General features: G+C 47.1%; 1 protein-coding gene across 5 annotated transcripts in view; it reads left to right on the top strand.

Moving 5' to 3' along the window:
* SLC8A3 (solute carrier family 8 member A3) overlaps positions 1–24,960 on the top strand; it is a 145,366-nt gene extending 120,406 nt beyond the window's left edge. The window contains exons 3-8 of one of the 5 annotated variants that reach the window (XM_043556466.1): positions 6,090–6,196; positions 13,837–13,854; positions 17,805–17,929; positions 18,471–18,570; positions 20,218–20,490; positions 22,850–24,960. In XM_043556466.1, the coding sequence (XP_043412401.1) occupies positions 6,090–6,196; positions 13,837–13,854; positions 17,805–17,929; positions 18,471–18,570; positions 20,218–20,490; positions 22,850–23,226 (1,000 nt within the window). In that variant the 3' untranslated portion in view covers positions 23,227–24,960. Of the gene's footprint in view, positions 1–6,089; positions 6,197–8,755; positions 8,860–13,836; positions 13,855–17,804; positions 17,930–18,470; positions 18,571–20,214; positions 20,491–22,849 lie in introns of all 5 variants that reach the window. The other 4 variants (XM_043556464.1, XM_043556468.1, XM_043556465.1 and 1 more) reach the window with 4 other exon arrangements.
* Positions 24,961–25,380: the final 420 nt, after the last annotated feature.

The following is a 25,380-nucleotide window of genomic DNA, read 5'->3' as shown; positions in this document are numbered from 1 at the left end:
TGGTTTACCAGTATACCACTGGGTATGGACCTTTACAGGTCATCTACTTGACTTTCTATAGCATGCAGGAGTCCTTTCCATGACCATTTTCATGCATGGTCACCAACCTACTTTTTAATACCACCAGGAATGGGGCAGCCACTCCCTTATAAGCCAGTTCATCTTATTGATGTGATGATACTTGGTAGAGTCGAAGCCTGCCTCTCTGCCAACGGCCTCGGTGCTTTGGAAACAGTATTTGTGACAGCCCCAGAATCATTTGGAGTGGTGTCATCTTCTGCAACAGACCTCTCTCCCATGGGTCCACACATCAGACCTCATTTAGAAGCACAGTCTTGAGACCCACACTGAGTTCAAATCCCAAGTCTGCCCCTTATTTAGCTATGGCCTTGGGCAAGTCTCTTAACTTTTCTGAGCGTCCAGGTCCTCAGCTATAAAATAGGATAAAAATAGTATCTAATTAATTGGTTATGGTCAACATTCAATGAGATAGTATACGCAGAGAGAATAGCACCTTACCTGGCACGTTCCTATCTCACAGGTTTGTCGTGGGGATTAATTTACTAATATAAGTAAAGTGTCTGAAGAGGACAGTGCCTGGCATGAGGCGAGCACCATATAAATATTAGTAAATTAATTTGAAACTTGGTTTCTAGATCCTTCACCATACTAGTCACCCTACTCTGGGTGCACTCCAATTTCCCCCTCAAAATGTAGTCTCAAAATGGACCTGATAACTCCAGCCTTTGGCTGAAACGCTAGCCTTTGATTCCAGCCTCCTTCTCCCTGACTGGCACTAACATTTGAGAAGCTCTCTTATTTTCCCAAAGTTTTTAATAGAATCAGAGAGACTTCTCCAAGGAGTCTGGGGCCCTAGACCAACACTAGCATGGGGGTGTACTGGTTGCTTGTTAGAAATGCAGGATCTCAGGCACACCCTGGACCTACTTAATCCGAATCTGCATTTTAACAAGATCCCAGATGATGCATAGGCACATCAAAATTTGAGAAGCACTGTTTTGGGGACCCGTTGGACACCTGTTTTCAAGAGGAAATCAATCAGGGCACTATAAACCTTTTCATGAGACAAGGAATCTTTCCCCCAGACCTTGGTAAGGGCGAGGGGAATGTCAGTGTTGGGCTGTCAGGGTGTGGTTGGAGATGGGAGGGGCTTTTCTGCCCCAAATCAGGGCCAGAAACCTGCCAGGGGAAGAGGAGGGGTCTGCTCTGGTGCCTAACTAGAGAGAGAAAGAAGACTTAAAATATCTCAACACAGAGATGTGAGGCTTCTGAATGCTGCCCCAGAAAAGCTGAAAGGTCCACGGTCAGCTCTGTCCCACAGCCCCGGCTCAAGGAAGCTTTCTGAGCATTAGCTGGCCTGGAGCAGCCAGGATACATTTAGAAACAATGAAAAAGGACCCTTCTCGATGTGGTAAAGAGTCATTTAGTAGAAATCAGAAGGGAAGAAGTCACCAAGTCAGAGACTATTTAGAGACTACTTCTAGCAAGGGAGGCCAAAGGGTTAGGAAGCCACCTACTCACCAACGTAATGCAGATCCGCATGTTAACCTTAATTCTCACCTGCCGCCTGGATTTAAATGGGAGACCTCTGTGGTTCCTCACTGTGGCCACAGCTCAGGGCTGGCATTCAGAGTTGATCCACCTGCTTGTAGGAAACAAACTGTGGGAGTAATAAGGTACATGTGCTAAAATCCCAGTTCTGCTGGGTACGAGCTGTGTGACTCTGGGAAAGTTACTGAACCTCTCTGAGAATTTGTTTTCTCCTCTTTAGAGTGGAAGCAATAATACCTATGTTATTCGGCTGACGTGGGAATGAAATAAGAAAGTTCCCATGGTGTTGAGATTGTAAATGTATATGTTATCTTAGATTCCTTCCTTGTATAAAGCCAAATCCGCAGGGCCCTCCTCCAATACAGTCAGTATTCACCCTTCAACAAAGAAATGCTGCTTCCTCTCCCTTTCACCCTAAAGGAACTCAGTGGCTAAAGAGCGCCTTTCCCTTGGCAGTACCCTGAGGACCAGAGGCCTGATTTGGAATTGGGTGTCCTCAAGGCAAAGGAATGTTCTGAGAGGCCAGCCAGGCAGCCCAGAAGTGGGTTTCCTAATCCCTCTGTTGTTGGTGGGAGATTCCCCCGGGGACATCTTTTCCGAGCAGTGTAGCCCGGTCTTAGCTGGACGTGCTACGTGCTTTGGCTCCTCCCTCAGCAGAAAGTTGGAAGGAGAAGCAGGGCAGGTCAGAGCCCTGCCCGGCCTCACCCCATGCATTCAGTCCCGGCTTGTTGTTGTAGAGCTTCTCCCATAGACAGACAAATGGAGCGGGCTAGTCAGCTCAGGGTTTAGATGGATGACATTGGGCTTCTGGTCTCTTTGTCCCTCTGGAAATCCTTAGGCGTTCTATCAGAATAGCCTTTTGTTGTTGATCCTAATGAGTGTTTGCTGCAAAGAGGTAGAGACGATGGGGAGGAAAGATACTGAAGGAGGTCACATGGCCGTGGAAGGCCTCTCCTAGGCCTTCCATGCTTACGTGGAGACCCAAAGGTTGAGGGTAAGGACAGACCCAGGCACAGAGAACAAGCAAGGACGATGCCCAAAGTGGGAAGGGGCTTGATTTAAGGAACAGAAGCGGGGGCACCTGGGTGGCTCAGTTGGTTAAGCATCCGACTTCAGGTCAGGTCATGATCTCACGGCTTGTGAGTTTGAGCTCTGCATCGGGCTCTGTGCTGACAGCTCAGAGCCCACAGCCTGCTTTGGATTCTGTCTCTTTTTCTGCCCCTCGTCCCCCCTCAGATATAAATACACGTAGAAAATTTTTTTTAAAAATTGAAGGAACAGGAAGAAAGACCAGTGTATCTGGGTCTCACAAGCAAGGGGAGAACGTTATGAATGGAATCATTAAGGTCACCAGCAGCTGATGATCTAAGATACTATAGACCATGATAAGGACTTTGTATTTATTCCAATTACAGGGGTGTGATGGGACTCAGATTGCATTTAAAAAAAATTTTTTTTAACGTTTTTATTTATTTTTGAGACAGGGAGAGACAGAGCATGAACAGGGGAGGGTCAGAGAGAGGGAGACACAGAATCTGAAACAGGCTCCAGGCTCTGAGCTGTCAGCACAGAGCCCGACGTGGGGCTCGAACTCACGGACCGTGAGATCCTGACCTGAGCCGAAGTCAGCCGCTTAACTGACTGAGCCACCCAGGCGCCCCCAGATTGCATTTTTAATGGACAATCCTGGGTTGTTATGGGGTTAGGAATTGAAGGAAGCGGCAAAGGCAGGGATCTCTCTTAGGAGGCTATTACCAAGTTCAAGGGAGAGGCAATGTTGTTTTGCTCTAGGTCTTGGTAGCAGAGGGAAAGATGGTGGCAGGTGTATTAGGGTTGAGGTGGGGTCGAGAGGGAAGGGTGAGGAAAAGGAAGGGATCAGGGGTGATCCCAGGTTTGGATAGACGATGTTGCTGTTGACTGAAATGAGGAAGAACACGCCTGGAAAGAGAACTCAAGACCTGGCTGGTGATTCTCACTCAGTTTAAATGTTCTTGTGGCTTCATTTGGGTTGGGCAGAAGCGGAAGCTTACTTGGTTTTCTAGAGCTGGAAGGGATTTCTCATGCTTCCAGGCAAGGTAACGCCTTAACTCCAAACAGATGTGATGCCTTCCCCGTGACTGATCTGAGTGAGCGAGTCTCACACCCCGTCTCCTCCCCTCACTACACCCTCCAGCCAGTGGCCCCAGCCAGCTACCCTCACTTCCTTATGCCACCACTACTGTCTGTCCTCATTGCCCTGTCTTCCACTGAGCTGTCGATGGCATCTCTTATTCTATTTATCCGTTCACTAAAAATCACAAGCACAATGTCTTATGACATGTGGTCTGTCCAGCCCAGAGCTTGTTGCTGACAAGGCCACAATTTGAAAAATGTGAGGCAGTATCTATGCTCTCGCCCTTAACATTACAAGCCCCTCTAAGAGCTCATTTGGGGTCGATCATCCTGCATTAGCCAGTCCTTTCTTGACCTGACTTCTGTCCAACCTGTACCATGTCTTGGGTCACCAGTTCTATGTATTGATTTCCCCTTATTTTCTGCCTTAATGATTGGAGATATAATACTTTCAGACACCAAATTGGGGTCATATTACTTTTAAGGAATAATAGTTGCTATTTAGGAAACACTAAGGATCATGCACCCCACCAAGCACTTCACATGCGTTATCGGGGTGGGAGGGAGGGGAAAGTGGGTGATGGGCATGGAGGAGGGCACCTGTTGGGATGAGCACTGGGTGTTGTATGGAAACCAGTTTGGCAATGAATTTCATATTAAAAAAAAAAAAGAACGCTCTGAAGTAGATATTCGTACTCTGCTTTACATATGAGACTTGAAGAGCCTTAGCAAGTTGTCCAAGGTCACCCAGCTAGTGAGAATTGGAGGCTGGATTTGATCTCAGGTCCTCGTCTCTAATACCAGTGCCGCTGCTCTCAAGGAAGAAAGGCCAAAGAGGCCTCTCAGAGCTTGAACGTTCATGCTTTCTGTGGTGGCCAGCCAGGATTGTATGGGATAGGGATGGGTGTGGGTTTGGAGTCTTTGATTTTGAAACAGTGGGCTGGCGGGGGCCAGGATGTATTAGTAACTGCTATTAATTCACTTCAGGAACGACAGACCTACATTTGTTTCTGTAGGATCCACAATGTGGACAGAGGAAGCTCTGTAGACATCCAGCACTCTTAACAGTGACTCAGGAAAGCTTGGGAGAGCAGAGAGGTTGTCCCAAGTCAGAGTATAAAGATATTCCTACTTTATATGAAAATAAAGGCATGTGCTGAAGGCCTCAGCCTCCTCAACAAAGGGCAGGCCTCGGGCCCCCCAAGTCTGAGAGAGCGCATGCCCAGGGGCTCCTGTGTGCATCCCTTCATCCCGCTGCTGAGGGGAGACTCAGCTGCATGTGCGCCCCTCCACCAGTGTCCCATACCCTCTGCGAAAGGCCTCAGGTGGAGTCTGGTCCTGAAATGTCCCCATTATTAAGCAAAGGTTGGGAGAGGCCCAGGTCCATCTTTGTTTTTAAAGCTTTTAGTAATAGAAAAAGAAAGAAAGAAAGAAAGAAAGAAAGAAAGAAAGAAAGAAAGCAAGCAAGGGAGAGAAAGAGAGAAACAGGGAAGGAAGGAAGGAAGGAAGGGGGAGGGAGAGAAAAGAAAAGAGAAAAATGCAAATCAGGACTACTAAAATTGGTTTATATTTTTCAATGTTTAAATTAATGAAACATCTCTTAACATAAAAACAATATAATTGTGTTAGTCACAAAATCACCGTAGGATTTATAAGGCAGCCATGATTCGGAGCATCCTAGAGTTAATGTGATCCAGTCAGCGCACCCCTGGGGCTGCCGCGTTCATTTGCAGGTAGCCTTGTAGTTTCTGCACCCAGTTATGAATTACCAGAATGCGTGACTTGAGCCACATGGCCCTCCTGGCTTCCCCGTGGTAGTCACTGCCACAGAGAAAGGGAAAAGTCCTTCTATTTCCAGGCAAGACTCCCACAGGCCATCGTGCCCCCCCATCCGTGTCCTTTCTATAATATGAGCCTTTCAGACCAACACCTGCTCATTTCAAAAGTCAAAAACTTAAACAAAAAAATTCTCTCTTGTCCTCAAAGCAAGAGGGCTAAGGAAACAAACACTACAGAGGACCTAAGTGCTTGAGCTGTGATATATCTTTAATTCAGTGCTCTGACGACTGCCCTGGGATGCTGTAAGCATTATTTAGCCTGTTTGTGTATCAGTTACGTTATTTGTCCAGGGTTATGTGGCATATCTCAGATTAGAACCCAAAACTTTTGACTTTCCAGTCTTCGAGTCTGACCATGCCACGAAGCCACACAAAGCCTAAGAGGAGCCCAGTGAACCTGGAAGGGGGTCTGGGGCAGCCCCTCTCCTCTGTGCCCTCGTGGTGTTGGGGACACACTTTGACCTTTCTGGATCTTTTCACTGTTTTCATTCTCTTCCTGTTCCTTCTCCCAGCTGGCTGGCCCCCCACTGTGCTCCTTGCTTATGATACTTATTTTTCCATCCACAGCAAAACAATTCACATCAAGGTAATTGATGATGAGGCGTATGAGAAAAACAAGAATTACTTCATTGAGATGATGGGCCCCCGCATGGTGGATATGAGTTTTCAGAAAGGTGTAGTACCCTGTCCTCCACACTAACGTTAACATTCTTCTCTTCCCTCCTCTTCTGGTTCTTCCTGTCTCCAATCCGTTTGTCTTCTCTTCCCCTTTCTTCTACCTCTCTGGTTCACGTTCCTTTGTTTTCTTTCTTGTTCTCTCTTTTCCTTTCTTTGCACCTCTCCCTCTCCCCTCTCTGATCCTAGCTCTGTCCTAACACCTGCCAGCCTGTCACATGGTATCCATAAGAAGGATGTTCAAGAGTCGGTGGTAGTTTTTGTGGGATGGGGAAATGGATATGGGGGAAAACAGAGAGTGGGGAGAGAGAGAGAGAAAGTCAGCCAGAGCCCAGAGTATTATATGTGCGGCTCTCTGCTTCTCCTGGATGGCTTTATATATGGGAAAGAAAAAGACCATATAGCACAGCACCAGCAGGAGGGCAGCACTTGAGAAACTGGCCCAGATGCTCAGCACAGATGTCCATGGGCAGACATTGAGAATCAATGTATTTGGACTTGGGTTCTATTTGTGGTTCATCCCATTCCCCAAAGCAGCCCTTAGGAGCCATCCTTTTCACCATAGTCCTTTTGTCAAGGTGTGTTTCTCTCTCTGACCTTGATTGAGCTGAAAGTACAGGTTTGAGCTCCAGGTCTAGGTCGCAGGCCTACCTGTTGGACTCTGTTTTCCCTGCAAAGAGCATCCAGGTATGGTGGCAGACGAGCTAGAATAGTGGGAGAGGGGATTCTGACTTGAGTGGAAGCTTTCCCAAAAGATCACAGGATTTCTCAGAGTAGATGGAGCCTTTGACTTCAATGTAAATGGCCACACACATATCCCAGACTTCCAATGGGCAGGTCAGAACATCCTCTTCTGGACAGACCATCTATGTAGAGGGGAGCGGCCAGTATTCGGGGAAGCATTCCTTCCCTGGCAGGGCCATCAATCGTGTCCCTCCAGGCCATGCCCTTGGTCATAGAGCACCCCATTTCCAACCCACAGCAGAGTCCCTGCAGGGGAAAAACTGCCAGGCTCCTATTTCTTAGACAGCCCGAGGTTCCCATATCTAGAGCCTAGAGAGAGGTTCCTAGAAAATTCTTCTTGTTAGTCATTTAGCTTTGTCTTTTGTCTACTCAGCAAGGCATGTAAAGGTGTCCCAAAATAGTACCAAAAAGGGTGACTGAAAATGTACTTGTGAAACACGCACACACAAAACATAAACACACACCAAATCTTGTGTTCAACAAACCATCTCAGATCAGTCTACCACTTTATAGATGGCAAAGCTGAGCACGTCTTCAGAATGGAAGGGGAACATCAGAGGCTCTGATTAGACATCTTAGGTTATTGTTTGTTAGCACCTCTTTGCCCTTTAGAGAGCATTTAGGTCCCAGGCCAAAACCAAAGCAAGCAGAAAAGAAAAATCATGGCTCACTACTGAGGCCCGCCAACCCCACTGTGGTTCCATGAAGGACCAAGATGGGAAAGAAAAATCATGGCTCACTACTGAGACCCACCAACCCCACTGTGGTTCCATGAAGGACCAAGATGGGGATGATCCAGGCCCCATAGCAACTTCTCCCATGACAGCAGGGCTGAACCAGCGTCATGCCAGTCTTCGGAGGGGAGTGATTGTCAAGGAAACTTTGCTTCCCTGAATGATTTGTTTTTAAAAGACAACATGCTTTGTTGAGATAACCCAGAAATGAATCGGAACCTCCATCACCTTTTCCCCCAGAGCCCAGATAATCAGCATTTAAGGAAGCCAGCCTTGGGACATATCACCCTATGTGATAGAAGTATAAAGGTGATTTAGAATTTGATGACTTCTATCATTTTCTTTACATTTTCCCAGGAGTGCATCAGCCATAAATATTAAAGCAGTCCTATATCATATTGTAGTTAATACATACTTATTTTAGTTCCCACCACTGAAGCCCTGAGGTAAAGAATGACAAAGATAATAGAATTCTGCCTTCCTTTCTCTCTCTCGCTGTCTCTCTCTCTCGTTTCCCTTCCTCATAAATACTTTAAAATTTTCTTTATGAGGCTCACATAAGAAGTGAGTATAGACACAAGGAAGGAAAACGAGACCCCAGCTAGGCACTGTTGACACATTTCCTGTTGTAGAAGAATCATTTCCAATGGGCCGGTAATTTACCTGCTTCCCAAAGAAATGCCAGTTACCATGTGACACCCAATGGAATGCGCTGCCTGACTCACCTCCTACTAACTATCAGCAGGATCTAAACTGACTCCTTCCCACCATCACCCCCTTTGTCCTTCCCCTTTCCCTCCTGTCCCCCTGGAACCCTTCCTTTGCCCACTTTTCCTTGTCCCCTGGCTCCCTTTCCTTCATACCCAGAAGGACAACTACGACCAAGGAGACAAGAAAAGCTGAGACCATTTTTTTTATATGAGAAATATACAATCCACCATAGTCCCGTCAAATGCCACCATGGCGGGACTGGGCTGCATGTACCAGGAGTGATGGGGAATGATTTTAAAGGCTGTGCTCCAAATGACAAACCAACCTACCGACCCAGTCGACACACTCTCTCTCTTGTTGTCCCTACAGGAAAACCATAAGGGTTAAAATAGTAGATGAGGAGGAATACGAAAGGCAAGAGAATTTCTTCATTGTCCTTGGTGAACCGAAATGGATGGAACGTGGAATATCAGGTGTGAGATTCTTTAAAAAACAAAACAAAATAAAACGACAACAACAAAAAGAAAGATAAAAAAAATTTAACTGAAAAGCAACAGCAGCAAAAAGCAACTCTATTTTTCTCCCCCCATTTTCTTCCCTTTTCCTTTTTCCTCTTTTTGACCAATGGACTTTTTTATTCTTTTCCCTCCTGTATTCTCGCTCTCACCCTGTTTCGGTGTCATCTCTGCCTTCTTAGCCTTAGCTGATTACCAAGTCCTCCTTTCCCACCTTCTGGACAGCGCTGCAGCCTGAACTCCTCATTACCCTACTGAGTTACTTCCTTCCGCCTTGTGCTCCAATGATCTGATCACCACTGTCCCCTGCACTCTCCCCCACAGCCCCCACACATACATGTAACCTGTAAATGTGGAAACTCCTTGGTGGGTGGGGAGGAGAAGAAAAAGAAAGGAATGTGATGCCATGCATGTCTGTGCCCCTTCCCTGCCTTCTTCCCCTCCCACCCCTTACCCTTGAGCCTGGATTGAATGGGGAAGGGTCTGGGCTGGGGGCTGGGGCCCATGTTGCAATGATGCTTTGACAGTTTTCTGCTGCATTCCCCAACCTTCCTTGAGCGCTTGGCAGGTTATTCACTTGCAGAGGGGTTCATAGGCCCCTCTGCCCTTCATGGAGGTAAGTGTTTTATCTGACTATTTCACAGTTGGGGAGACCATGGTATGAAAGGGTATACCAATTGTCAGAGCCCACAGCTTCTGAGACCTCTCTGAGAGACAGCTAGCTTCTGAGGTGGTCATACAATCTGGAGTCCTGAACTATTCTTCCTCCCCTTGATATCCATCCCGTCTCATTCCACCTCTATTCCTAGCCCAAGGTAGAGAACTTTATTTAGACTACTTGAGGACAGTGCAATCCCTAAAGCAGAAAATTGAGAGTCTGCAAAAAGAAGGAAGTAATTCCAGGTATGGGAATCTCCCCAGCCAGAGGGCCTCGGAAAAGGAATGACATTGAGCAGGCCCAGAGTGTTGACTCAATGGGTTTTCTAATAGAAGGGCCTCTAAATGGTGTAGTTGGTGTTGATCCCTGAGAAGCAAGACGGCCCACAGGAGTCTGCCTTTGCTTGGCATCTGCAAATAGGCATGTCACCCAGATCCCAAGATAACCCTCATCCCACACCAGAGAAGTGGCCTCATCTTCTCTCTTTCTCAAGACATGCATCTTGGAATACCTGCTAGGGCTCCATTACTCAGGGACTGATTATGTTGCAACCAAGGAAGATGTAAGGAAAGATTTCCTCCCTTGAAGACAATGATTGGAAACCACTACTTCAGAAGTGTTGGAGGAATCTATGTGGGAATGGAAAAGGGTGCTCTTGGGAAATACCAAGAGAAGGACTTTCACACTCCCCTTCAGAAGAGGTATGCTTCTGGGACCCTCATGGAAGATGGAACAGTGAGACCCACTTGTTTTTCAAAAAAGAATGATTATTCTTCAGTTATTTCATATTCACATGACAGAGAGCAGCATAAAGCCTTTCATTCAAGGACAGTTGCTAAGAAATCCAGCAACTATACTCCTGAAGGCTATTGACAGGTATGATTGATCAGTTCTCACTGTCTTCTGGGGACTCTCTCTGCAAATCTGACCAGTTCTATGTCCACCCAGGTCTGGATATGCCTAGTGTTCTAGAGACAAAAGCCATCTCCATCTTCCATTACTCATCTTCCCCTCGCCACCTGATAAGATGTCGCCGTGAACCTGGCTTCCAGAGTGCAGGAAAAAAAAAAATCTCTAGTTCCATTGCTTAGATTATGTTCCTGCCAATCCTCCAGTTACTACCGCTGAGAATATTCTCAGAAATCGTCTCAACACCTGCCCTACCTCATTCCCACCTCCCTTGTATCCATTGTAAGCTAGTTTACAATGGCCTTAGATGTCTGCTGCATCTTCATGATGGGTTAGATGCAGCAGACATCTAAGGCCATTGTAAACTAGCTTAATCAATTTCCACAGTCTCTGCTACTTAGGTGCAAATGAAAGCAGCACAAATGATCAGGGTAGCTGGAAAGAAGGCAGTGGCTCCAGACATGGGTTACAAGTCCACCCATGGCTTTATTCCACCATTAAAGAGGCTTTTCTTTTCTGCCTCCCCAATAAACCCTGATCAACAGCAGGACAGAGAGTGACCCAAGATACACCTTGTGCTCTTCAAGAGACTCAGCCAAATGCAAAAATGCCTTTGTCTACTCTCCATTTGAGACTCTTCCACCACCCCCACCCCCTTTTCTGAACTGGGCTCTTTGTCCAACGAGATGTCAGCAAAGGCTTAGTGGAGCTTAGTCCTGGAGAGGAAGTAGGTGAGCAGGCAGGTATCCTCCAGATCTTCCCGGTGACCAAGATGCCAAAATGGAAGATGCCAATAGGAAATATGTGCATTTCCAGACGTGGTCTCTTGTCTAATTTCAATTTCTTCAGATTTTCCCATATTTTGGCATTAGACCATAAGGTAAAAGGTCATACAACTTGATTGTCTAGATTCAGAATCAAATGAAAACCCATCCTGATTTTCAGAATTCCCTGGTGTTCTCAGGGTGAGAAGCTGTACAGTAGAAATTGCTTTTCATTATCACTGCTGCATGGGAGAGTCTCAGGCATTTAGAACAGCATAGACTTTGCATGGTCAAAATGACAATTGCATTACAAAAAAAAAAAAAAAAAAAGCCTGTATTTGAAATAGCAGATTCTATTCTTGGCAAACAAAACAGACTTGAGAGGTGAAATTAAATGCTCTAGACGAGCTAGAGGAGGGGAAAAGGGAGGATGAATAGGAAACACGGTTGCCCCGGCATAGAGTAAACACCCGAGTCCAGAAGTAGGCATCTGAGATCAACACTGAGCAGCATGGTCAAGGCTGTTGGGCCTGGACACTGAAAGCCTCATGTGGAAAGGATAGCATTCTCCCCCAGTCATAGGGCCTGTTCGTGCCCCCTCTTACCACATCAATGGGCTCACCCTGACAAGCTGCCCAGATGCTTCCAATTAGTCACAGAACTATGCTATTTCCTGTATGTCCCTGGGGTATGTGAGCAGGGATAAATGATGCTCACCTGACCCTGGGGATCAATACAGGGGAAAGTTCAGCTGCAGATTCTCTCATCAGCAGCAGCAGGAAAAACACCCTGGAGGTATTATGTCACTCAGAATTGGCCTATCTGGATCTTGCTGACCCATCTATAACTGCTAAATGGAAAGTCTCAAATCATGTGGACAATGACCAGAGAGTAGTGCAACTCTAGCTGACTGCAAGCCCTCTCACTGTGGTAGAGATGAGCCTGGTGTTGGGAGGGACATCTGAGTGAAAACCAGGGCATCAGGGACCTTTTTGGAAGAGCTACCCCTTGTCTTGCCAACATGGGTACACTAATGTGTTCAGGTTTCTGGTTTCCACTGGAACTTGGGGGCCAGGAGAGGCTCTTCCATGCAGATCCATAGAAGGAGCAGAATGAACAAGCTTTCTTGCTATCTATCTATCTATCTATCTGTCATCCTTCTATCTATCTCAATATAGCAAGGAGATTCACTCATCAATTACTCCCTTGGACTTCCATATGGGAGAAAGCAGAAAGTCAACCTGTTTGCCCTGTTTATGTACTGTAGAGATTCTTGATCCACATGTGTCTTCGGTGGTTGCAACTGTGCGATGATGGATCATAGACCTGAGTTGCCTTCCTAGAGATTTTTAGAGGAAACAATTCACAGACACCACCCCCACTCCTTCCTCAGCACCATCAGTCACCAGCTGTACCAAGACTATGTGGTAGGATGTGCCCAGACTTTTATTTGATAAGAGCTAGGGAGTGTGGGGCTGTGCTAAGACACCAATGAGATGAAAATGTGGTATGTCACAAGAATTTTTTAACATAAGTACAGTCCAGGGGCTAGGGATGCCCTGTGTTAGGTATGTCTAACCCAGCTTCCCAGTCCATGTAGGGGCCTTGCTATTTGTCATCTTTCATCTACAAATAGCTTTCAGTATGACTCTGGCTTAGCCTGTCCTTTCTGGAACAAAAAGACCAGCATCCAGAGATGCAGCACCACTGGATCTATTACAATTGCCAAAATATGTGGCAAAAACCAAAGCTTTATTGAACACCTCCTAGTTGCAGTGACTTTGCTGGGCACAGGTGATACAAATGGTAGGAGTCCCTGGCCCTAACCTTCAGGCTGTATCTATAAAAAGATAAACCATTCAAAAAAATACTCTGCAGAACTTAGCTTTTCACTAGGTCATTCTTTGAGGGGAACTCAAAAGTTCTGGCCAGTGTGGTAGCTAGGAAGCTATTTGTGGCCATGGAAATGTTACAGTCCCTGAGAAGCTAAGCATGATCTGATTATAAGGTTAGGGATAGAAGCCGCGGGACTGAGCACTGTTCACTATCTTATGCCACTGCCCACGCTGAACTCCTGTTCAAGCCCCAGGGTCATATTCTCCACTGACAAGCCAGCTACGCTGGCAAGGTTGCGACCTCTACAGTTTTCCTGGTAACTGGATTCTCATTCCTTCACAGTTATGATATGACATGGTATATGATATGATATGGTATGATATGATAGCCTGATAACCTGATATGATAACCTGATTCCTTAGAAGATCATGAATGACCAACTCTGTCCCTGCTCCACTCAAATGGTCCTCCCATCCTCATTGCTTTTTCCCTAGTCCCCAAGAGTTACAGGGAAGGTCCGGGGGGAAAGTCAGGCTGCAGGGCTCTGGTGCTCAGCAGTCCCTCCAGTGGCTCATACCTCTTGCTGCTGCTGCTGTTGCGCATGCTCCAAATGCTGCCTTTTGCATGTGGCTGCAGAGCTCTCACCCACTAAGCTCACTGCTTTCCTTATACTGCTGCAACCACAAAGCCTGGGGACACTTTCAAGATGGGACCTTAATGCTCTTTCCTTTTCTTTCTTCCCCTTGTCTGGTATCCATTTGCAAACAGCGCTCCTGTTGTCTCCAGGTAAGAGGTGTCTTGCCCCATCTTTTCTACTTCTTGCCAGTGCCATTATTTAGTTTAAGACCAATGTCCTTTGATTTATTTAATAGGAACTGCGGGCTCGAGCTAACCTGACAAGTTCTCCTAAGGACTGAGAGGTTTATTTCCCTACTTGAAGTAATTGTGAGGAAGTTGACAATTCACTGAGCACCACTTTTGTCAGCGGATGTGGGTAAAGGCATAGCTGGCCTTCTCTAGGACCAGGAAGAGAGTTGAAACTTACCAAAGAGATAGTGGGTCAAGACTTCTGAGTCTTAATCATCTGTCATCTCATGTTGTGGGGCAGGAGCGGATAGGGTCATGATGGGATTTGAAAGAAAATACTCTGATCTTGAGGGAACCGGGGAAAAACAACCAGGAGCTGCTGTGAGAACATGAAACGCACTTTTTAAAGAATCTGGAATTTTACTGATCCTGGAGATGGTGCATCTCATTACAACTGAGACCTAAATTGCTAGAACTTTGGTTCATTTGTCATTTACCCTTGAAGTCACAGGTGCCGTGAACAAGAAGAAGAATTAGGATATGATGGGTGGTGGGGACAATTATCTGGCTGAAAATAGAAATCTTGGAGAATTTACTGTGGACATATTCGCATGCAGAATCTAGGTTCTGTTGTAGGACATACACCTTCTTTGAGAGCATGCTTGCATCAGTGGAATCAGATCATAAACAACATCTAACTTTGCGAGCAGATAGACAAGCATTTCCAGCATATCAGTAATACTCTAACTCTCAGTATAGACAGCGTGAGCTATACCAGATGTCTGAATGTAAGTTAAGATAACATTTTAAATTTCATCAGTTCTTTGAGCATGCAAAAAATTTTTAAGAGCATTTGAGAAGCAAAACAACTTACAGAATTCGCTAGTATTCAAAATTACATACAGGCTGCAGCCTGGTTTTGAGAAGGGGCAGTGTATATAGTAAGGACATTTGCCTTCTTGGAAGCCTTACACAAGAATAACAATATAAATAGGGAAACCCCTACATTTTTACTTTCTGGAAAAAAAATGACTCTAGCTTCCTTGGCCACTTGCTTCCTCTCTAGACCAACAGGATAAGAACTACCTCTGACTCCATATTTTCCACTATTCCCCCAGGGTATTAATGCCATGGCATTGGGAGTTACTTCTCCACTTACCTTCTTGCCTGAGAAGGTGTTTGAGCTTCTTTGTTACAACTCTTGCTTCTATGCACCCCCACCGCCAACCACACACGTACGCACACAACAAAGTTTGTGATTTAATTTAGGCTTTCTTGTACTTTTAACATATTTGTTAAAATACCAGTAGAAACTGAAATAGGAAAAGAAGATGTCATTTTCTAGATCTTTCAGTCTGTAAACTTTTCATTTAGGAGCCCATGGTTAGACTTAAAATTCAGGGTAAATCTCCAATTCTTGTTTCAATTTTCCTGGGTGGACAGGCAAACATGGTTAGCAATGCCTGGTGGTGAAAGATGGAGAGTAGATACGCTTCGTTCTGAGCTACCCCGCCAAGCTCAGGAACCTGGGAGTGAGGGCATTAGTTACATCGCCCCATTTCTTCCTGAGGATGCCCATAGAGCATTCACAACATCTATTCTTGTCTGGCCTGGCAAGCTCTTTGTTCCTCCAATATTTGTTCGATCCTTCATCCTATTCATATTCTCTCTCTATCACTCTCTCTCTCTTCCCCCTCCCCCTTTTCTGAGATCTGAGAGTTTGTTCAGTCAGCCCAAATGTCAAAATCACCTATCATTTATTCTCTTCACTTGAAATTCTCAGTAATTACGTAAACAAATTATCAGAATCATTATGGTCTTTTAGATTTGAGACTTATCACTCTCTCAAGAAATTAATTTAAATGTAAAGGAATGATAATTATAAAAATAGGAAAAGGCAGGAATTACTACCAAACCAAGACACCAAATCAGAGTTGATTTAAAGGCATGTGAATCAATCACTTAACCGATCTATATGGAGTACCTCTGTGGAGCTATGGGAGAGCCAAAGATAAAGGATTGGTATTTGTCAAAGAGATTTTTGCAAAAAGCTAGATGGAAAAACTGACTATCACCACAGGGGTGGACAGGTCAGTAGGTAGATCAATATCCTGCCAGATGGATGTAGTGCCAGATTGATAGCTAGACAAGGGGTTAGACAGGTACATTTATATGTCACTGGAGAGCTCATTATATTGGTATAATAAAGTTCTTGTGGCACATGTAAAGTGTGACATGGGGGAATTGGGGAGGGAGGAATAGAATAATACAGTCACTGCTAGGATAGCCATTGTGATATGGTGCCAAAATGTAAAGTCGAGGGAAAAAAAAAGTACCCATGGTTTTAAAGAATCTGTTAAGTCTTTTCCTAAAGGCTTTTTCTCAGAGTGGCTTGCAGTCTGGCTTCTAGGATCACTGACTTCATAGCCAGAACCCTGGATGCACCCAGATTTACCTTCATAATTAACTCATTAAAAACTCAGAATCAATGAATTGAATAAAATCAGTCTGCTAGAGGGTGTCTGTTTACTTAGAAATAGACAGGACATTGATCCTGGAGAAATAATTGCTTCCGAAAGCCGTCACCAACACTACCGGGAGGACAGCACCACGGACAGCTCCCAAACATTTTGGGATTGCCTTCTGTGTTTGTTGCCAGAAGCACTGAGTAAAACAGCCAGCTCAGGAATCGTCCACATACTTTCTTACCATCTTCATTCACGACAACTAAGAAAATCCTTATGTAAAACAGCCTCTCTGGTAACTTATACTCTTGGCTTATCGTCTTTCCAGTGAATTCCTTTCCTTGCAACTTCAAGAGCTCGAGTCTGACCTGTCCCTACACTTCAGCGATTCCCAAGTTAGAGAGAAAAGAAGACCTCCCTGGCCTCTGACCCACTTTGTCCTTGAGATTATCCAAGGACCAAAGGATTTCCGTAGGAGATTCACTGTGTGGAATGAAAGCAATTAAGGAACTCAATAAAAGAATTAATTGCATGTAAGAATGTGGACTTGGAAGGAAAGATGTTGAAATGATCTCTGAAAGAAACAGGCTGCCAAGAGCAATTTCCTAATCAAAGGGGAATAAAAAGATTCAATCTCTATTTCACTCTAATCCAGAAAACATGTCTTCATGGTGAAGTGGTCTCAAAATGGACTCACCAGCTGAAGTGGAAAATTTTTCCCACCATTCAACATGAGAAGGGACCACTGGTAAATGAGTCAAGATGCTGAGGGATACAGGGAATGCCTCAAAAGAAAGTAAAGGAAGAGCTTCCTCTGGATTTTGATTGAACAAGTATTTCTGTTCCAGAAGAAATGGGCCTGGTTCCTACAGAAATCCTGGGGATCTTTCATTGGAAAATCATGAAATCTTTCAGGAAATCTTCCAAGTTCTCATTATGAGGATGACATTCACTTGTATGGAGTGTAGATATTCCTCCTTTCTCCTTTATAGAGGGCACAACCCCAGTGGCGTTGGAAACAGATGTTAATGGGAACCAGTAGACATACCCTTTGGATTAACGTGTGGTTCTGACCCCCAAGAATTTTTACATTAAGTAGTTGAATGGTCAGGCCCAGTAATTCAAAATTGTTAAAGCCTTTTGTTCCCAACTCTCCAATATCTCACCAGATGACATGGTGACTTTACTAGGTGCTGTTTCTCCGAAGGTCTTTGGGTCAGCTTGCTCACCCCGGTATAAAATGGAAATAGGAATGTTTATCCCAGGCCTGAAAGGGACCCTCTCATGGTCTGATGGCTCTAAAATGTTCAGCATGATGTAGAAAGAGTCACTAAAAAGTACACAAAGGACCCATTCTCAAGAGCAGTTTGCTTTGTGCCCACTACCCATGCCTCGCACTCTGACCTTTAGACTCCTAGGGAGTGGCGAATGTGCTAAAGCTAGTCTGATTTTGTTTTGTTGCAGAGGTGACAGACAGGAAGCTGACTGTGGAGGAAGAGGAGGCCAAGAGGATAGCAGAAATGGGAAAGCCAGTACTGGGCGAACACCCCAAACTAGAGGTCATCATTGAAGAGTCCTTTGAGTTCAAGGTCAGGCTATAAGTGAGCTCAAATTGAATAATAGGGTAATGTGGTGGGAGATAGAAGTTCTGTTCCAGTTTCACCACTGAATGTGTGAAGTTGAAACTGAACAAATCATTTAACCACCCAGGGCCAGTCTCCCCATTTGTAACATGGAATGAATAGTGCTGGCCACTTAGATCCTAGGAATATTGGGAGGAAACAACATGTAGAATAAATGGGCTATAAGGCCCCTGGATGTATTATCACTATTGTTAACTGCATTTTAAAAACAGAAATTCTAAAATTTTCTGCTCCGGGGCACAGTTTATTGATCTCATTACCATTACGCTCTACTGTATTGCTCTAAGTATCCAATATCCGTCATTGCAACCAAAGAAAAGGGAAGTGGAAAGACTGACCCAGCAGATATCATCCAAGGCCATTACTTTGAGAATCCATGTAGACATGCCTGGAATGCAAGACATTTTCCATTCCCTTGAAGCACCAGACTCTTCAACAGTTCTGAGCGTTCTAACCTCATGATTCCAAGTTTTTCTCTCCCTGACAGAATACGGTGGACAAACTGATCAAGAAGACAAACCTGGCCATGGTTGTGGGGACCCATTCCTGGAGGGACCAGTTCATGGAGGCCATCACTGTCAGTGCAGGTAAGAGGGTCTCAAGACGGGCATTAGCCTCACTGGGAGAAGCAGACAACACCAGAGAAGGGAGAACACAGCCCCATCAGCCGCTACCAATTTCTGGGAAGGCTTCTGTGCCCCAGCTCTAGTCCTTGATGTTCGCCTATTTCACTGGGTCACTTTGGAAAAGAATCATGGGGTAGCTAAAAAAGCATGGCTATTTCTGGTTTCAAATCCTGGCTCCACTGTGTGACCTGGAACAAGTTATCCTCCCTGAACCACAATTCCCTCATTCGAAAAAGGAACCATGTCGACCTTTCTCAGCAAAGTAAATAGAATGATAGCATCTGGTACCAACACAAACTGATTAAAATCCTGTTTCCATTATTACTTCCTCTCATTACTTTGGTCCTCCTTTTCTGTATAATAGGGGACTCTTCTGATTAGACATGTGGGGGTCCGGAGTTCGTAAAATCTATGCCTTGATTTCTGACAGACCTCCACCCTGGATGATTCCAGACCTCTCCTTTGGCATGTACTGACAGATTCCCTCAGTGGTGGCCCACAGCACAGCCAGGGTCCCAGGCAAGGTCTCACCACCGCCAATAGCGCCTCCTGGCATCACCAAGGCCCCCTTGTACTGCCCAGCTCCACCAGCCTTGTCTGCTTTCGTGAGGCTTTGCTGTCATAGCAACAACCCACAGGGTCATATCCCTAAGGCCCCAGAGCCAGAGCAGAAGTACGGCCAGGAAGACAGGGTGGCTGTGGCTGCGGCTGCCCCACTTTTCATGTGGCCCGCTTCAGATACTCCCAGTTTCCTCTCTGGTGACCTTGCTTTGACCCTACAGAGACAATAAACAGAGTATAGGCCACGTCATGTAACCCCCTCCTTTCTCAGACGGGGGAACTGAGGTTCAGAAACAAGAGGTGATTTACTCCCAGCTTATGGATGCTCTTCCTGGCAAAGCTGTGACTGGAACTCAAGTGTCCTAACTCCTGCTCTTTCACAACCCAGCTTCCTCCGATGGTGTCAAAACCTTACAGAAGTTGCCCTGGACAAGGTGCCAGCGTGCCTCAGCGCATCCTCTTCTCCCAGACTGCTGAATGGGCAACTCTGCCCACATTTCCTGGCAAGGACCATGGGGCCCATGCCTGCTCTGTCCCATGGGATATTTGGAGGATGGCGCGGGCTCTCTGGTATGCCTGCATGATCTGGAATGACAGCCGCCCCTCTGGGGACAGATAACAACCAGAACCACGAGGTTATTGCAGCAGTCCAGCAAAGAGGGGACACACAGCTGATTTTGCTGTTCTTCACGCAGGCAACCTGACGCAGCCGGCTCCACCCTCCTCTCCTTCATTGCCTTGGCCCTCCTGTGTTCTTCCCCCAGTCTCTTTCTCTCTCTCTCCCTTTTCTCCCTATTCCCCTGTCCTCTGTTTCCCAGTCTCCTGCGGTGCCCTGCATTCACATTGACCAGTGGGGCACCCCAACTCAGGTCCCGTTTCCCAGCTGTTTTCTGGTGCCCATGCCCTGGCCCACACCACTCCTCAGGAGAGAGCTGAGGTCTCCTGCCAGCCAGTAATGCTTGTCATGTGGGTTGACTCGACTTCCTCATGAGTGGGGATCTGACCTTGCTGCCCTCTCCTGGGCCTGTTTTCTCTTGTCTCCAGCAGGGGACGAGGATGAGGACGAGTCAGGAGAGGAGAGGCTGCCATCCTGCTTTGACTACGTCATGCACTTTCTGACGGTCTTCTGGAAGGTGCTGTTTGCCTGCGTGCCCCCCACAGAGTACTGCCATGGCTGGGCCTGCTTCGTTGTGTCCATTCTCATCATTGGCATGCTCACAGCCATAATCGGGGACCTGGCCTCCCACTTCGGCTGCACCATTGGCCTCAAGGACTCAGTCACGGCTGTTGTGTTTGTGGCATTCGGCACCTCTGTGCCAGGTAAGAGTGAGGGGTGCTCGGGTTTGCAAAGAGGATATTACCAGGGTCGGGTGACCCCTACACTTTGCCTCATTATCTTCCTTGCTGTCTCAGATCTGAGCTTAACAGAGCCTCTGCCCCCTAAGGTGCACAAAAGTCAAAGGGATTCTTGATGATATTGCCAACAAGGGCTAACATTTCTTGAGTACTTCTGATTTGTATGCTAAGCAGTTGACATGTTTTATCCCTGTGATGCTCACCAAAACCCTATTTACTAGACATGGTTGTCATCCCCACGTGACAGATGAGAAAACCGTGGCGCACAGAGTTAAGTCAACTGCCCATGTAAGTGGTCCACTCTCTTAACCTCCACGTTGTAGGAGCGCCACAGACAACGTAGTTCAAAGAACATAGATTCTGCTCTTCTTCCATTTCCCTCTGGCGGTCTCTGAGATAGAAGTTTGGCCCAGTTGAAGATGCCACGTCCGAAACGTTTCCAAGCATTCTTGGCCTCCTCCCTTCGAGGGACACCTGTGGGGTACAAAGTGTCTCCTGGCGGCACAGGAGAGGCAGCTTTAGTGAGCTGTTGTCCTTGCATGTGATGAATTACACCTTCTTTTTTTCTCTTATAAACACCCAAAGGCGAACAGGAACAGGCATGAATTTATTCATTCATTAGACAAATATTTACTGAGCCCGATGCAGTTTTGTGCTAGTTGTTGAGGCAATCGTGGGAGGCAGGGCAGACGTGCTCCCCTCTCTGAGTGGAGTCCGTCAGCTAGTGACAGAAACCACACGTAGCTACTGCAATTGAAACCATCTCGATAAGTTCAATGAAGGGCAAGTAGAGGTGCTGTGCAAGCATAAAACAGGGGGCCTGGGCTGGATCAGGGATGGCTTCCAAGAGAGGCTTATGGAAGCTGGGCTGGAATGACAAGGAGCAGTTAGTAGGCAGAGGGCTGTGTTAGCTTCGGCTTCTTACTTGGTTCAGTTGGGTGTCCAAGGCATCTGAACCTGAACTCCTGCCAGGGTGCCTCCCCACCGCCACAGCAAGGAAGAGAGAGCATCCTCTGACAAGTGGGTTCGGCTGAGTCCCATCAGACAGGACCCTGCTGGCTGGACCTAGGGAACCCCTTCCCGGACTGAGAGAACACATCCTTTTGGAGGGTAGCTAAATTGACATCACCCTCCAGGAAAACCTCTTCCCCAAGCCCCAGCACAGAGCAGTGGGATTATGTCTACATTAGTGATGCAAGAGATTTGGCTCTCCTGGAAATGTGTTGGGTGGTGGGAAATTAGACAGATGATCCATGGAAGGCTTTGTGGAGGAGATGCCCTGTGATCCCTGTTCTCCGGGCCTCCGGGGACTGGAACCATCAGAGGAGAAGGAGAAGAACTATCACAGGGGAAAAGGAACACATGTGGGAAGTGCAGAGGATCAGAGGTGAAAAATCAAGGTCATAGGCAAGAAAAGGCAAGAGGTTTTCTCTAGGAGATCTGAGAAAATTGGCAACAAGGAGGCAAGCTGGGACAAGCGGGCAAGGAGGGAGCTTGGGGCACTTCCAAGTCCTTGTAGTTGGTCCAGGGAGCAGCTGGCAGCATTAGGGGCTTGAAAAAGGTTATGTGATGGTGCGCTTCGCTGATTTCGTGGCTTGGCCTGAAACTCTCTGGATGAAGGATGACGATAGACAGAGGACCCTTCCATGAGGTTTTTAGGGCCAAATGTCTTGTTAATTTCCCATGTGACCTTGGGTAGATTCCTTGACCCTTATTTTCCTTACCTGTGAAGTAAAAGGGTGGCTAGATGTCCCTGACAGCCCTTCCAATGCCTACAACCCATGCCAGCATCTGAAGTCAAACAGCTTCTTGAGGGGCTCTGTGCCCCACATACTAACTACAAAGGCAGAGCCCTGTCTTCTTTGAGCCCATACCTCACGGTTCCCTGGCGTGTCCTCTGTCCCCGTAAATCCAGCACCTAACACACTGCTGAGTCCGGGGGCATCGGGTCACGACTGTGTTCCGTGAGAATGCCCCATGTGATGGTTATAATCAGGCATCGACACAAAGCAGCTTCCCAGGAGACCAAGGTTCCCTGGGGGAGATGGTGGGATAGCAAACTCCCCTTACTAAAAAAATAACCCCAAAGGAACAGCAAGCCCACTCAGTAAATATCAGCACCAGCAGGCCCTCAGGGACCTTTCACACTCCAGCAGATGAGGAACCTGAAGCCCAGAGAAGTGAGGTAACTTGTCCGAGGCCACACAGCCTGTTCATGACAGAGCCCTTGCCTCTCCTTCCTGAGCTCAGCCTTCTGGACACACAGGTGGGCCCTCCGCATCTCAGGCTCCTTCCAGCTCCTGCTGTCTCTGCCCTTTTTCAGATATGTTTGCCAGCAAAGCCGCTGCCATCCAGGATATGTACTCAGATGCCTCCATCGGCAACGTCACGGGCAGCAACGCCATCAACGTCTTCCTGGGCATCGGCCTGGCCTGGTCCGTGGCCGCCATCTACTGGGCCCTGCAGGGACAGGAGTTCTACGTGTCCGCCGGCACGCTGGCCTTCTCCGTCACCCTCTTCACCATCTTCGCGTTCGTGTGCGTCAGTGTGCTCCTGTACCGTCGGCGGCCCCACCTGGGCGGGGAGCTGGGCGGCCCTCGTGGCTGCAAGCTGGCCACAACGTGGCTCTTTGTGAGCCTGTGGCTCCTCTACATACTCTTTGCCACGCTGGAGGCCTACTGCTACATCAGGGGGTTCTGAGCCACAGCGCGGGGCCTCCGCAGCGCAGGCCCCGGACTCCTCCTGAGAGAAGGGCGCTTCGCCCCCCTCTCCGGGTGAGCAGCCCCCGCAGAGGCAGGGGCCCAGCCCCAGGAACCTCACCCGACCCAGGCCCCGGCCGCGGACTGAAAGGGCAGAGTCTTGACCAACCGAACAGAGTGGAGGAAACACCCACTTTACAAAGTATTTAATTCAGTACAAACCAACAACAGCAACAAATCCACCGCCTCTCCATCTTCCCACCCATGTCCCCGACCCACCGCAAAGGTCAGAGCCTCTCACCGCCTTTGGATTATTCCTTTGCTTCTCCTTCCCCGGGGACAGGGCGTCCCCTGTCTGTCCGGCCCCGCTCATCCCTGCTCTCTGACTCGGCTGGCCAGGATGGAAATGAGGCCTATCCGTGTGGCTGCTTTGGGGCTCCCTTTTTGTTTCATGGTATTGTTGCGGTTGCTTTCGTTTTTATTTTCCCGTCAGGTGTTGCTCACTGTTTGTTTGTTGTGTCTTTTCTTTCCGAAGTCAGTAACAGGTGCTGTGAAGGAGCTCGCGGTCTGAGCCGACAGGTAGAGGCAAGGATTCTCAGCCGCACTCTCTCCCTCTTGCTGGGTCTCTCGGCTTCATCAGGGTCCTGCCCCCCAGGCTCCTTTTCTTGGAGAGTGAGGGTGTTTGGGTGGAAGTATGTTTGCACACCTACGCGGGGCACGGAAGAACGGGCTCGGCCTGAGATGGGGGCAGGAGGAGCCTTATGTGCTTATGTCCAGATCCAGTTTAAAACACAAGGTCATGGTTCCCTTCCCTGCCTTTCCACTTGATTCTGTCCGCCTCGCTGTGTCTGCCGTGTCCGTGTCTTTATGTTTATCCTTCTGCAGGAAGACCCGCCAAGCAGGAGATGCGGGACAAAAATAGGAATGGTATGTGATGACAGAGGAGGGCAGCTGGGGAAACAAAAGGAGTAGATGGCTTCTCGAGTATCTTTGGCTTCGCATCGGAGGCAGAGAAGAGCTGTCCACCTAGCGAGATCTTTAGGAGGAAAGATTGTATTTAAAATGTCAGTGCTTCGGAGAAATGTCAGTTTCACCACCCCCTTGCTCTCTAACATGCCACACCAAGAGGTCTGACTGTATTTCTCGAGGTAATGCAAAAACTTAGAGGTTGGTAAGAAAACAAGGGGCTCCTTTCGCCTCTCCTGGACCCTCCGGTCACGTCTGAGAGCATTTTCTCAAGAGAAGAACTGGAATTTCTCATCTCTCCCACATTCCTGCTTGTTTTTAAACCTCATGAAGCTCTTTTTCCAGCCTGTGGGCTGTTTCTTGCCCCAGTAAAGAGGAATCTTAGTTGGTGTCATCCCATGGAGACTGGGTTTATAGAAAAAGAGATTGCCGTGGCCTACAGACCTTTTCCCAACCAATTTGAAAAGGACCTGGCTTTAAAACACACACACACACGCGTGCGCACACACACACACAGGAACACACATATGAAATCATCACAAAACTGCCCACAGATCTTTAGGCTTTCTGCATTGACATAAATACATTTTTTAAGGGGGGAAAAAAAGAAATTAAAAAACACCTGTTTAATTTTAAACACATTTTTTTAAGAAAAAACTAACTAAAAAAGAAACAGTGCTCATGTCATAAGCTATGTTGACAGTTGCCAGTGGAAATGTTGGGTTGGTTTAAAAAAAAAAAATAAAAGCTATACTTATATCTCTCTAAATACAGCTTGCTTCTCCCATGTTTCTTCAGGAAAAGGTCCAGGGGGCCACGTGGGGTTTCTTCTGGAGCAGATGTGGTTGAGGTGAAAGTGTCTTCTCCTATTTGTATCTCCTGTTGGCATCTGTTGTCCCTCAGATGCCGGTGTGCCAGACCCAGTATTTTTAAAGCAAAAAATCCTTCAGGGAAATGCCACCAGTCAGAAGCTAGACGTTTGGACACTGGGGTACAGAGGTAGCAGAACTGTGGTGATTACAGGAAAGAGCCTTTTGAATCAGAGAGGCATGGTGGGGCAGGAGTCCAGCCGGGCGAACGGCGCCCTGCATTGATTACCAAGAGGCGCATGCGTTTACTCGTCGCCCATTCCACAGGTGGATTTTGAACACCTTCTATGCACCGATCTACACTCTGGTGATACAAGGAA

The sequence above is a fragment of the Prionailurus bengalensis genome, chromosome B3 (genome assembly GCF_016509475.1).
Source record: "Prionailurus bengalensis isolate Pbe53 chromosome B3, Fcat_Pben_1.1_paternal_pri, whole genome shotgun sequence".
In the NCBI taxonomy this organism is placed as follows: domain Eukaryota; kingdom Metazoa; phylum Chordata; class Mammalia; order Carnivora; family Felidae; genus Prionailurus; species Prionailurus bengalensis.
This window is presented reverse-complemented; position numbering and strand designations above follow the sequence as displayed.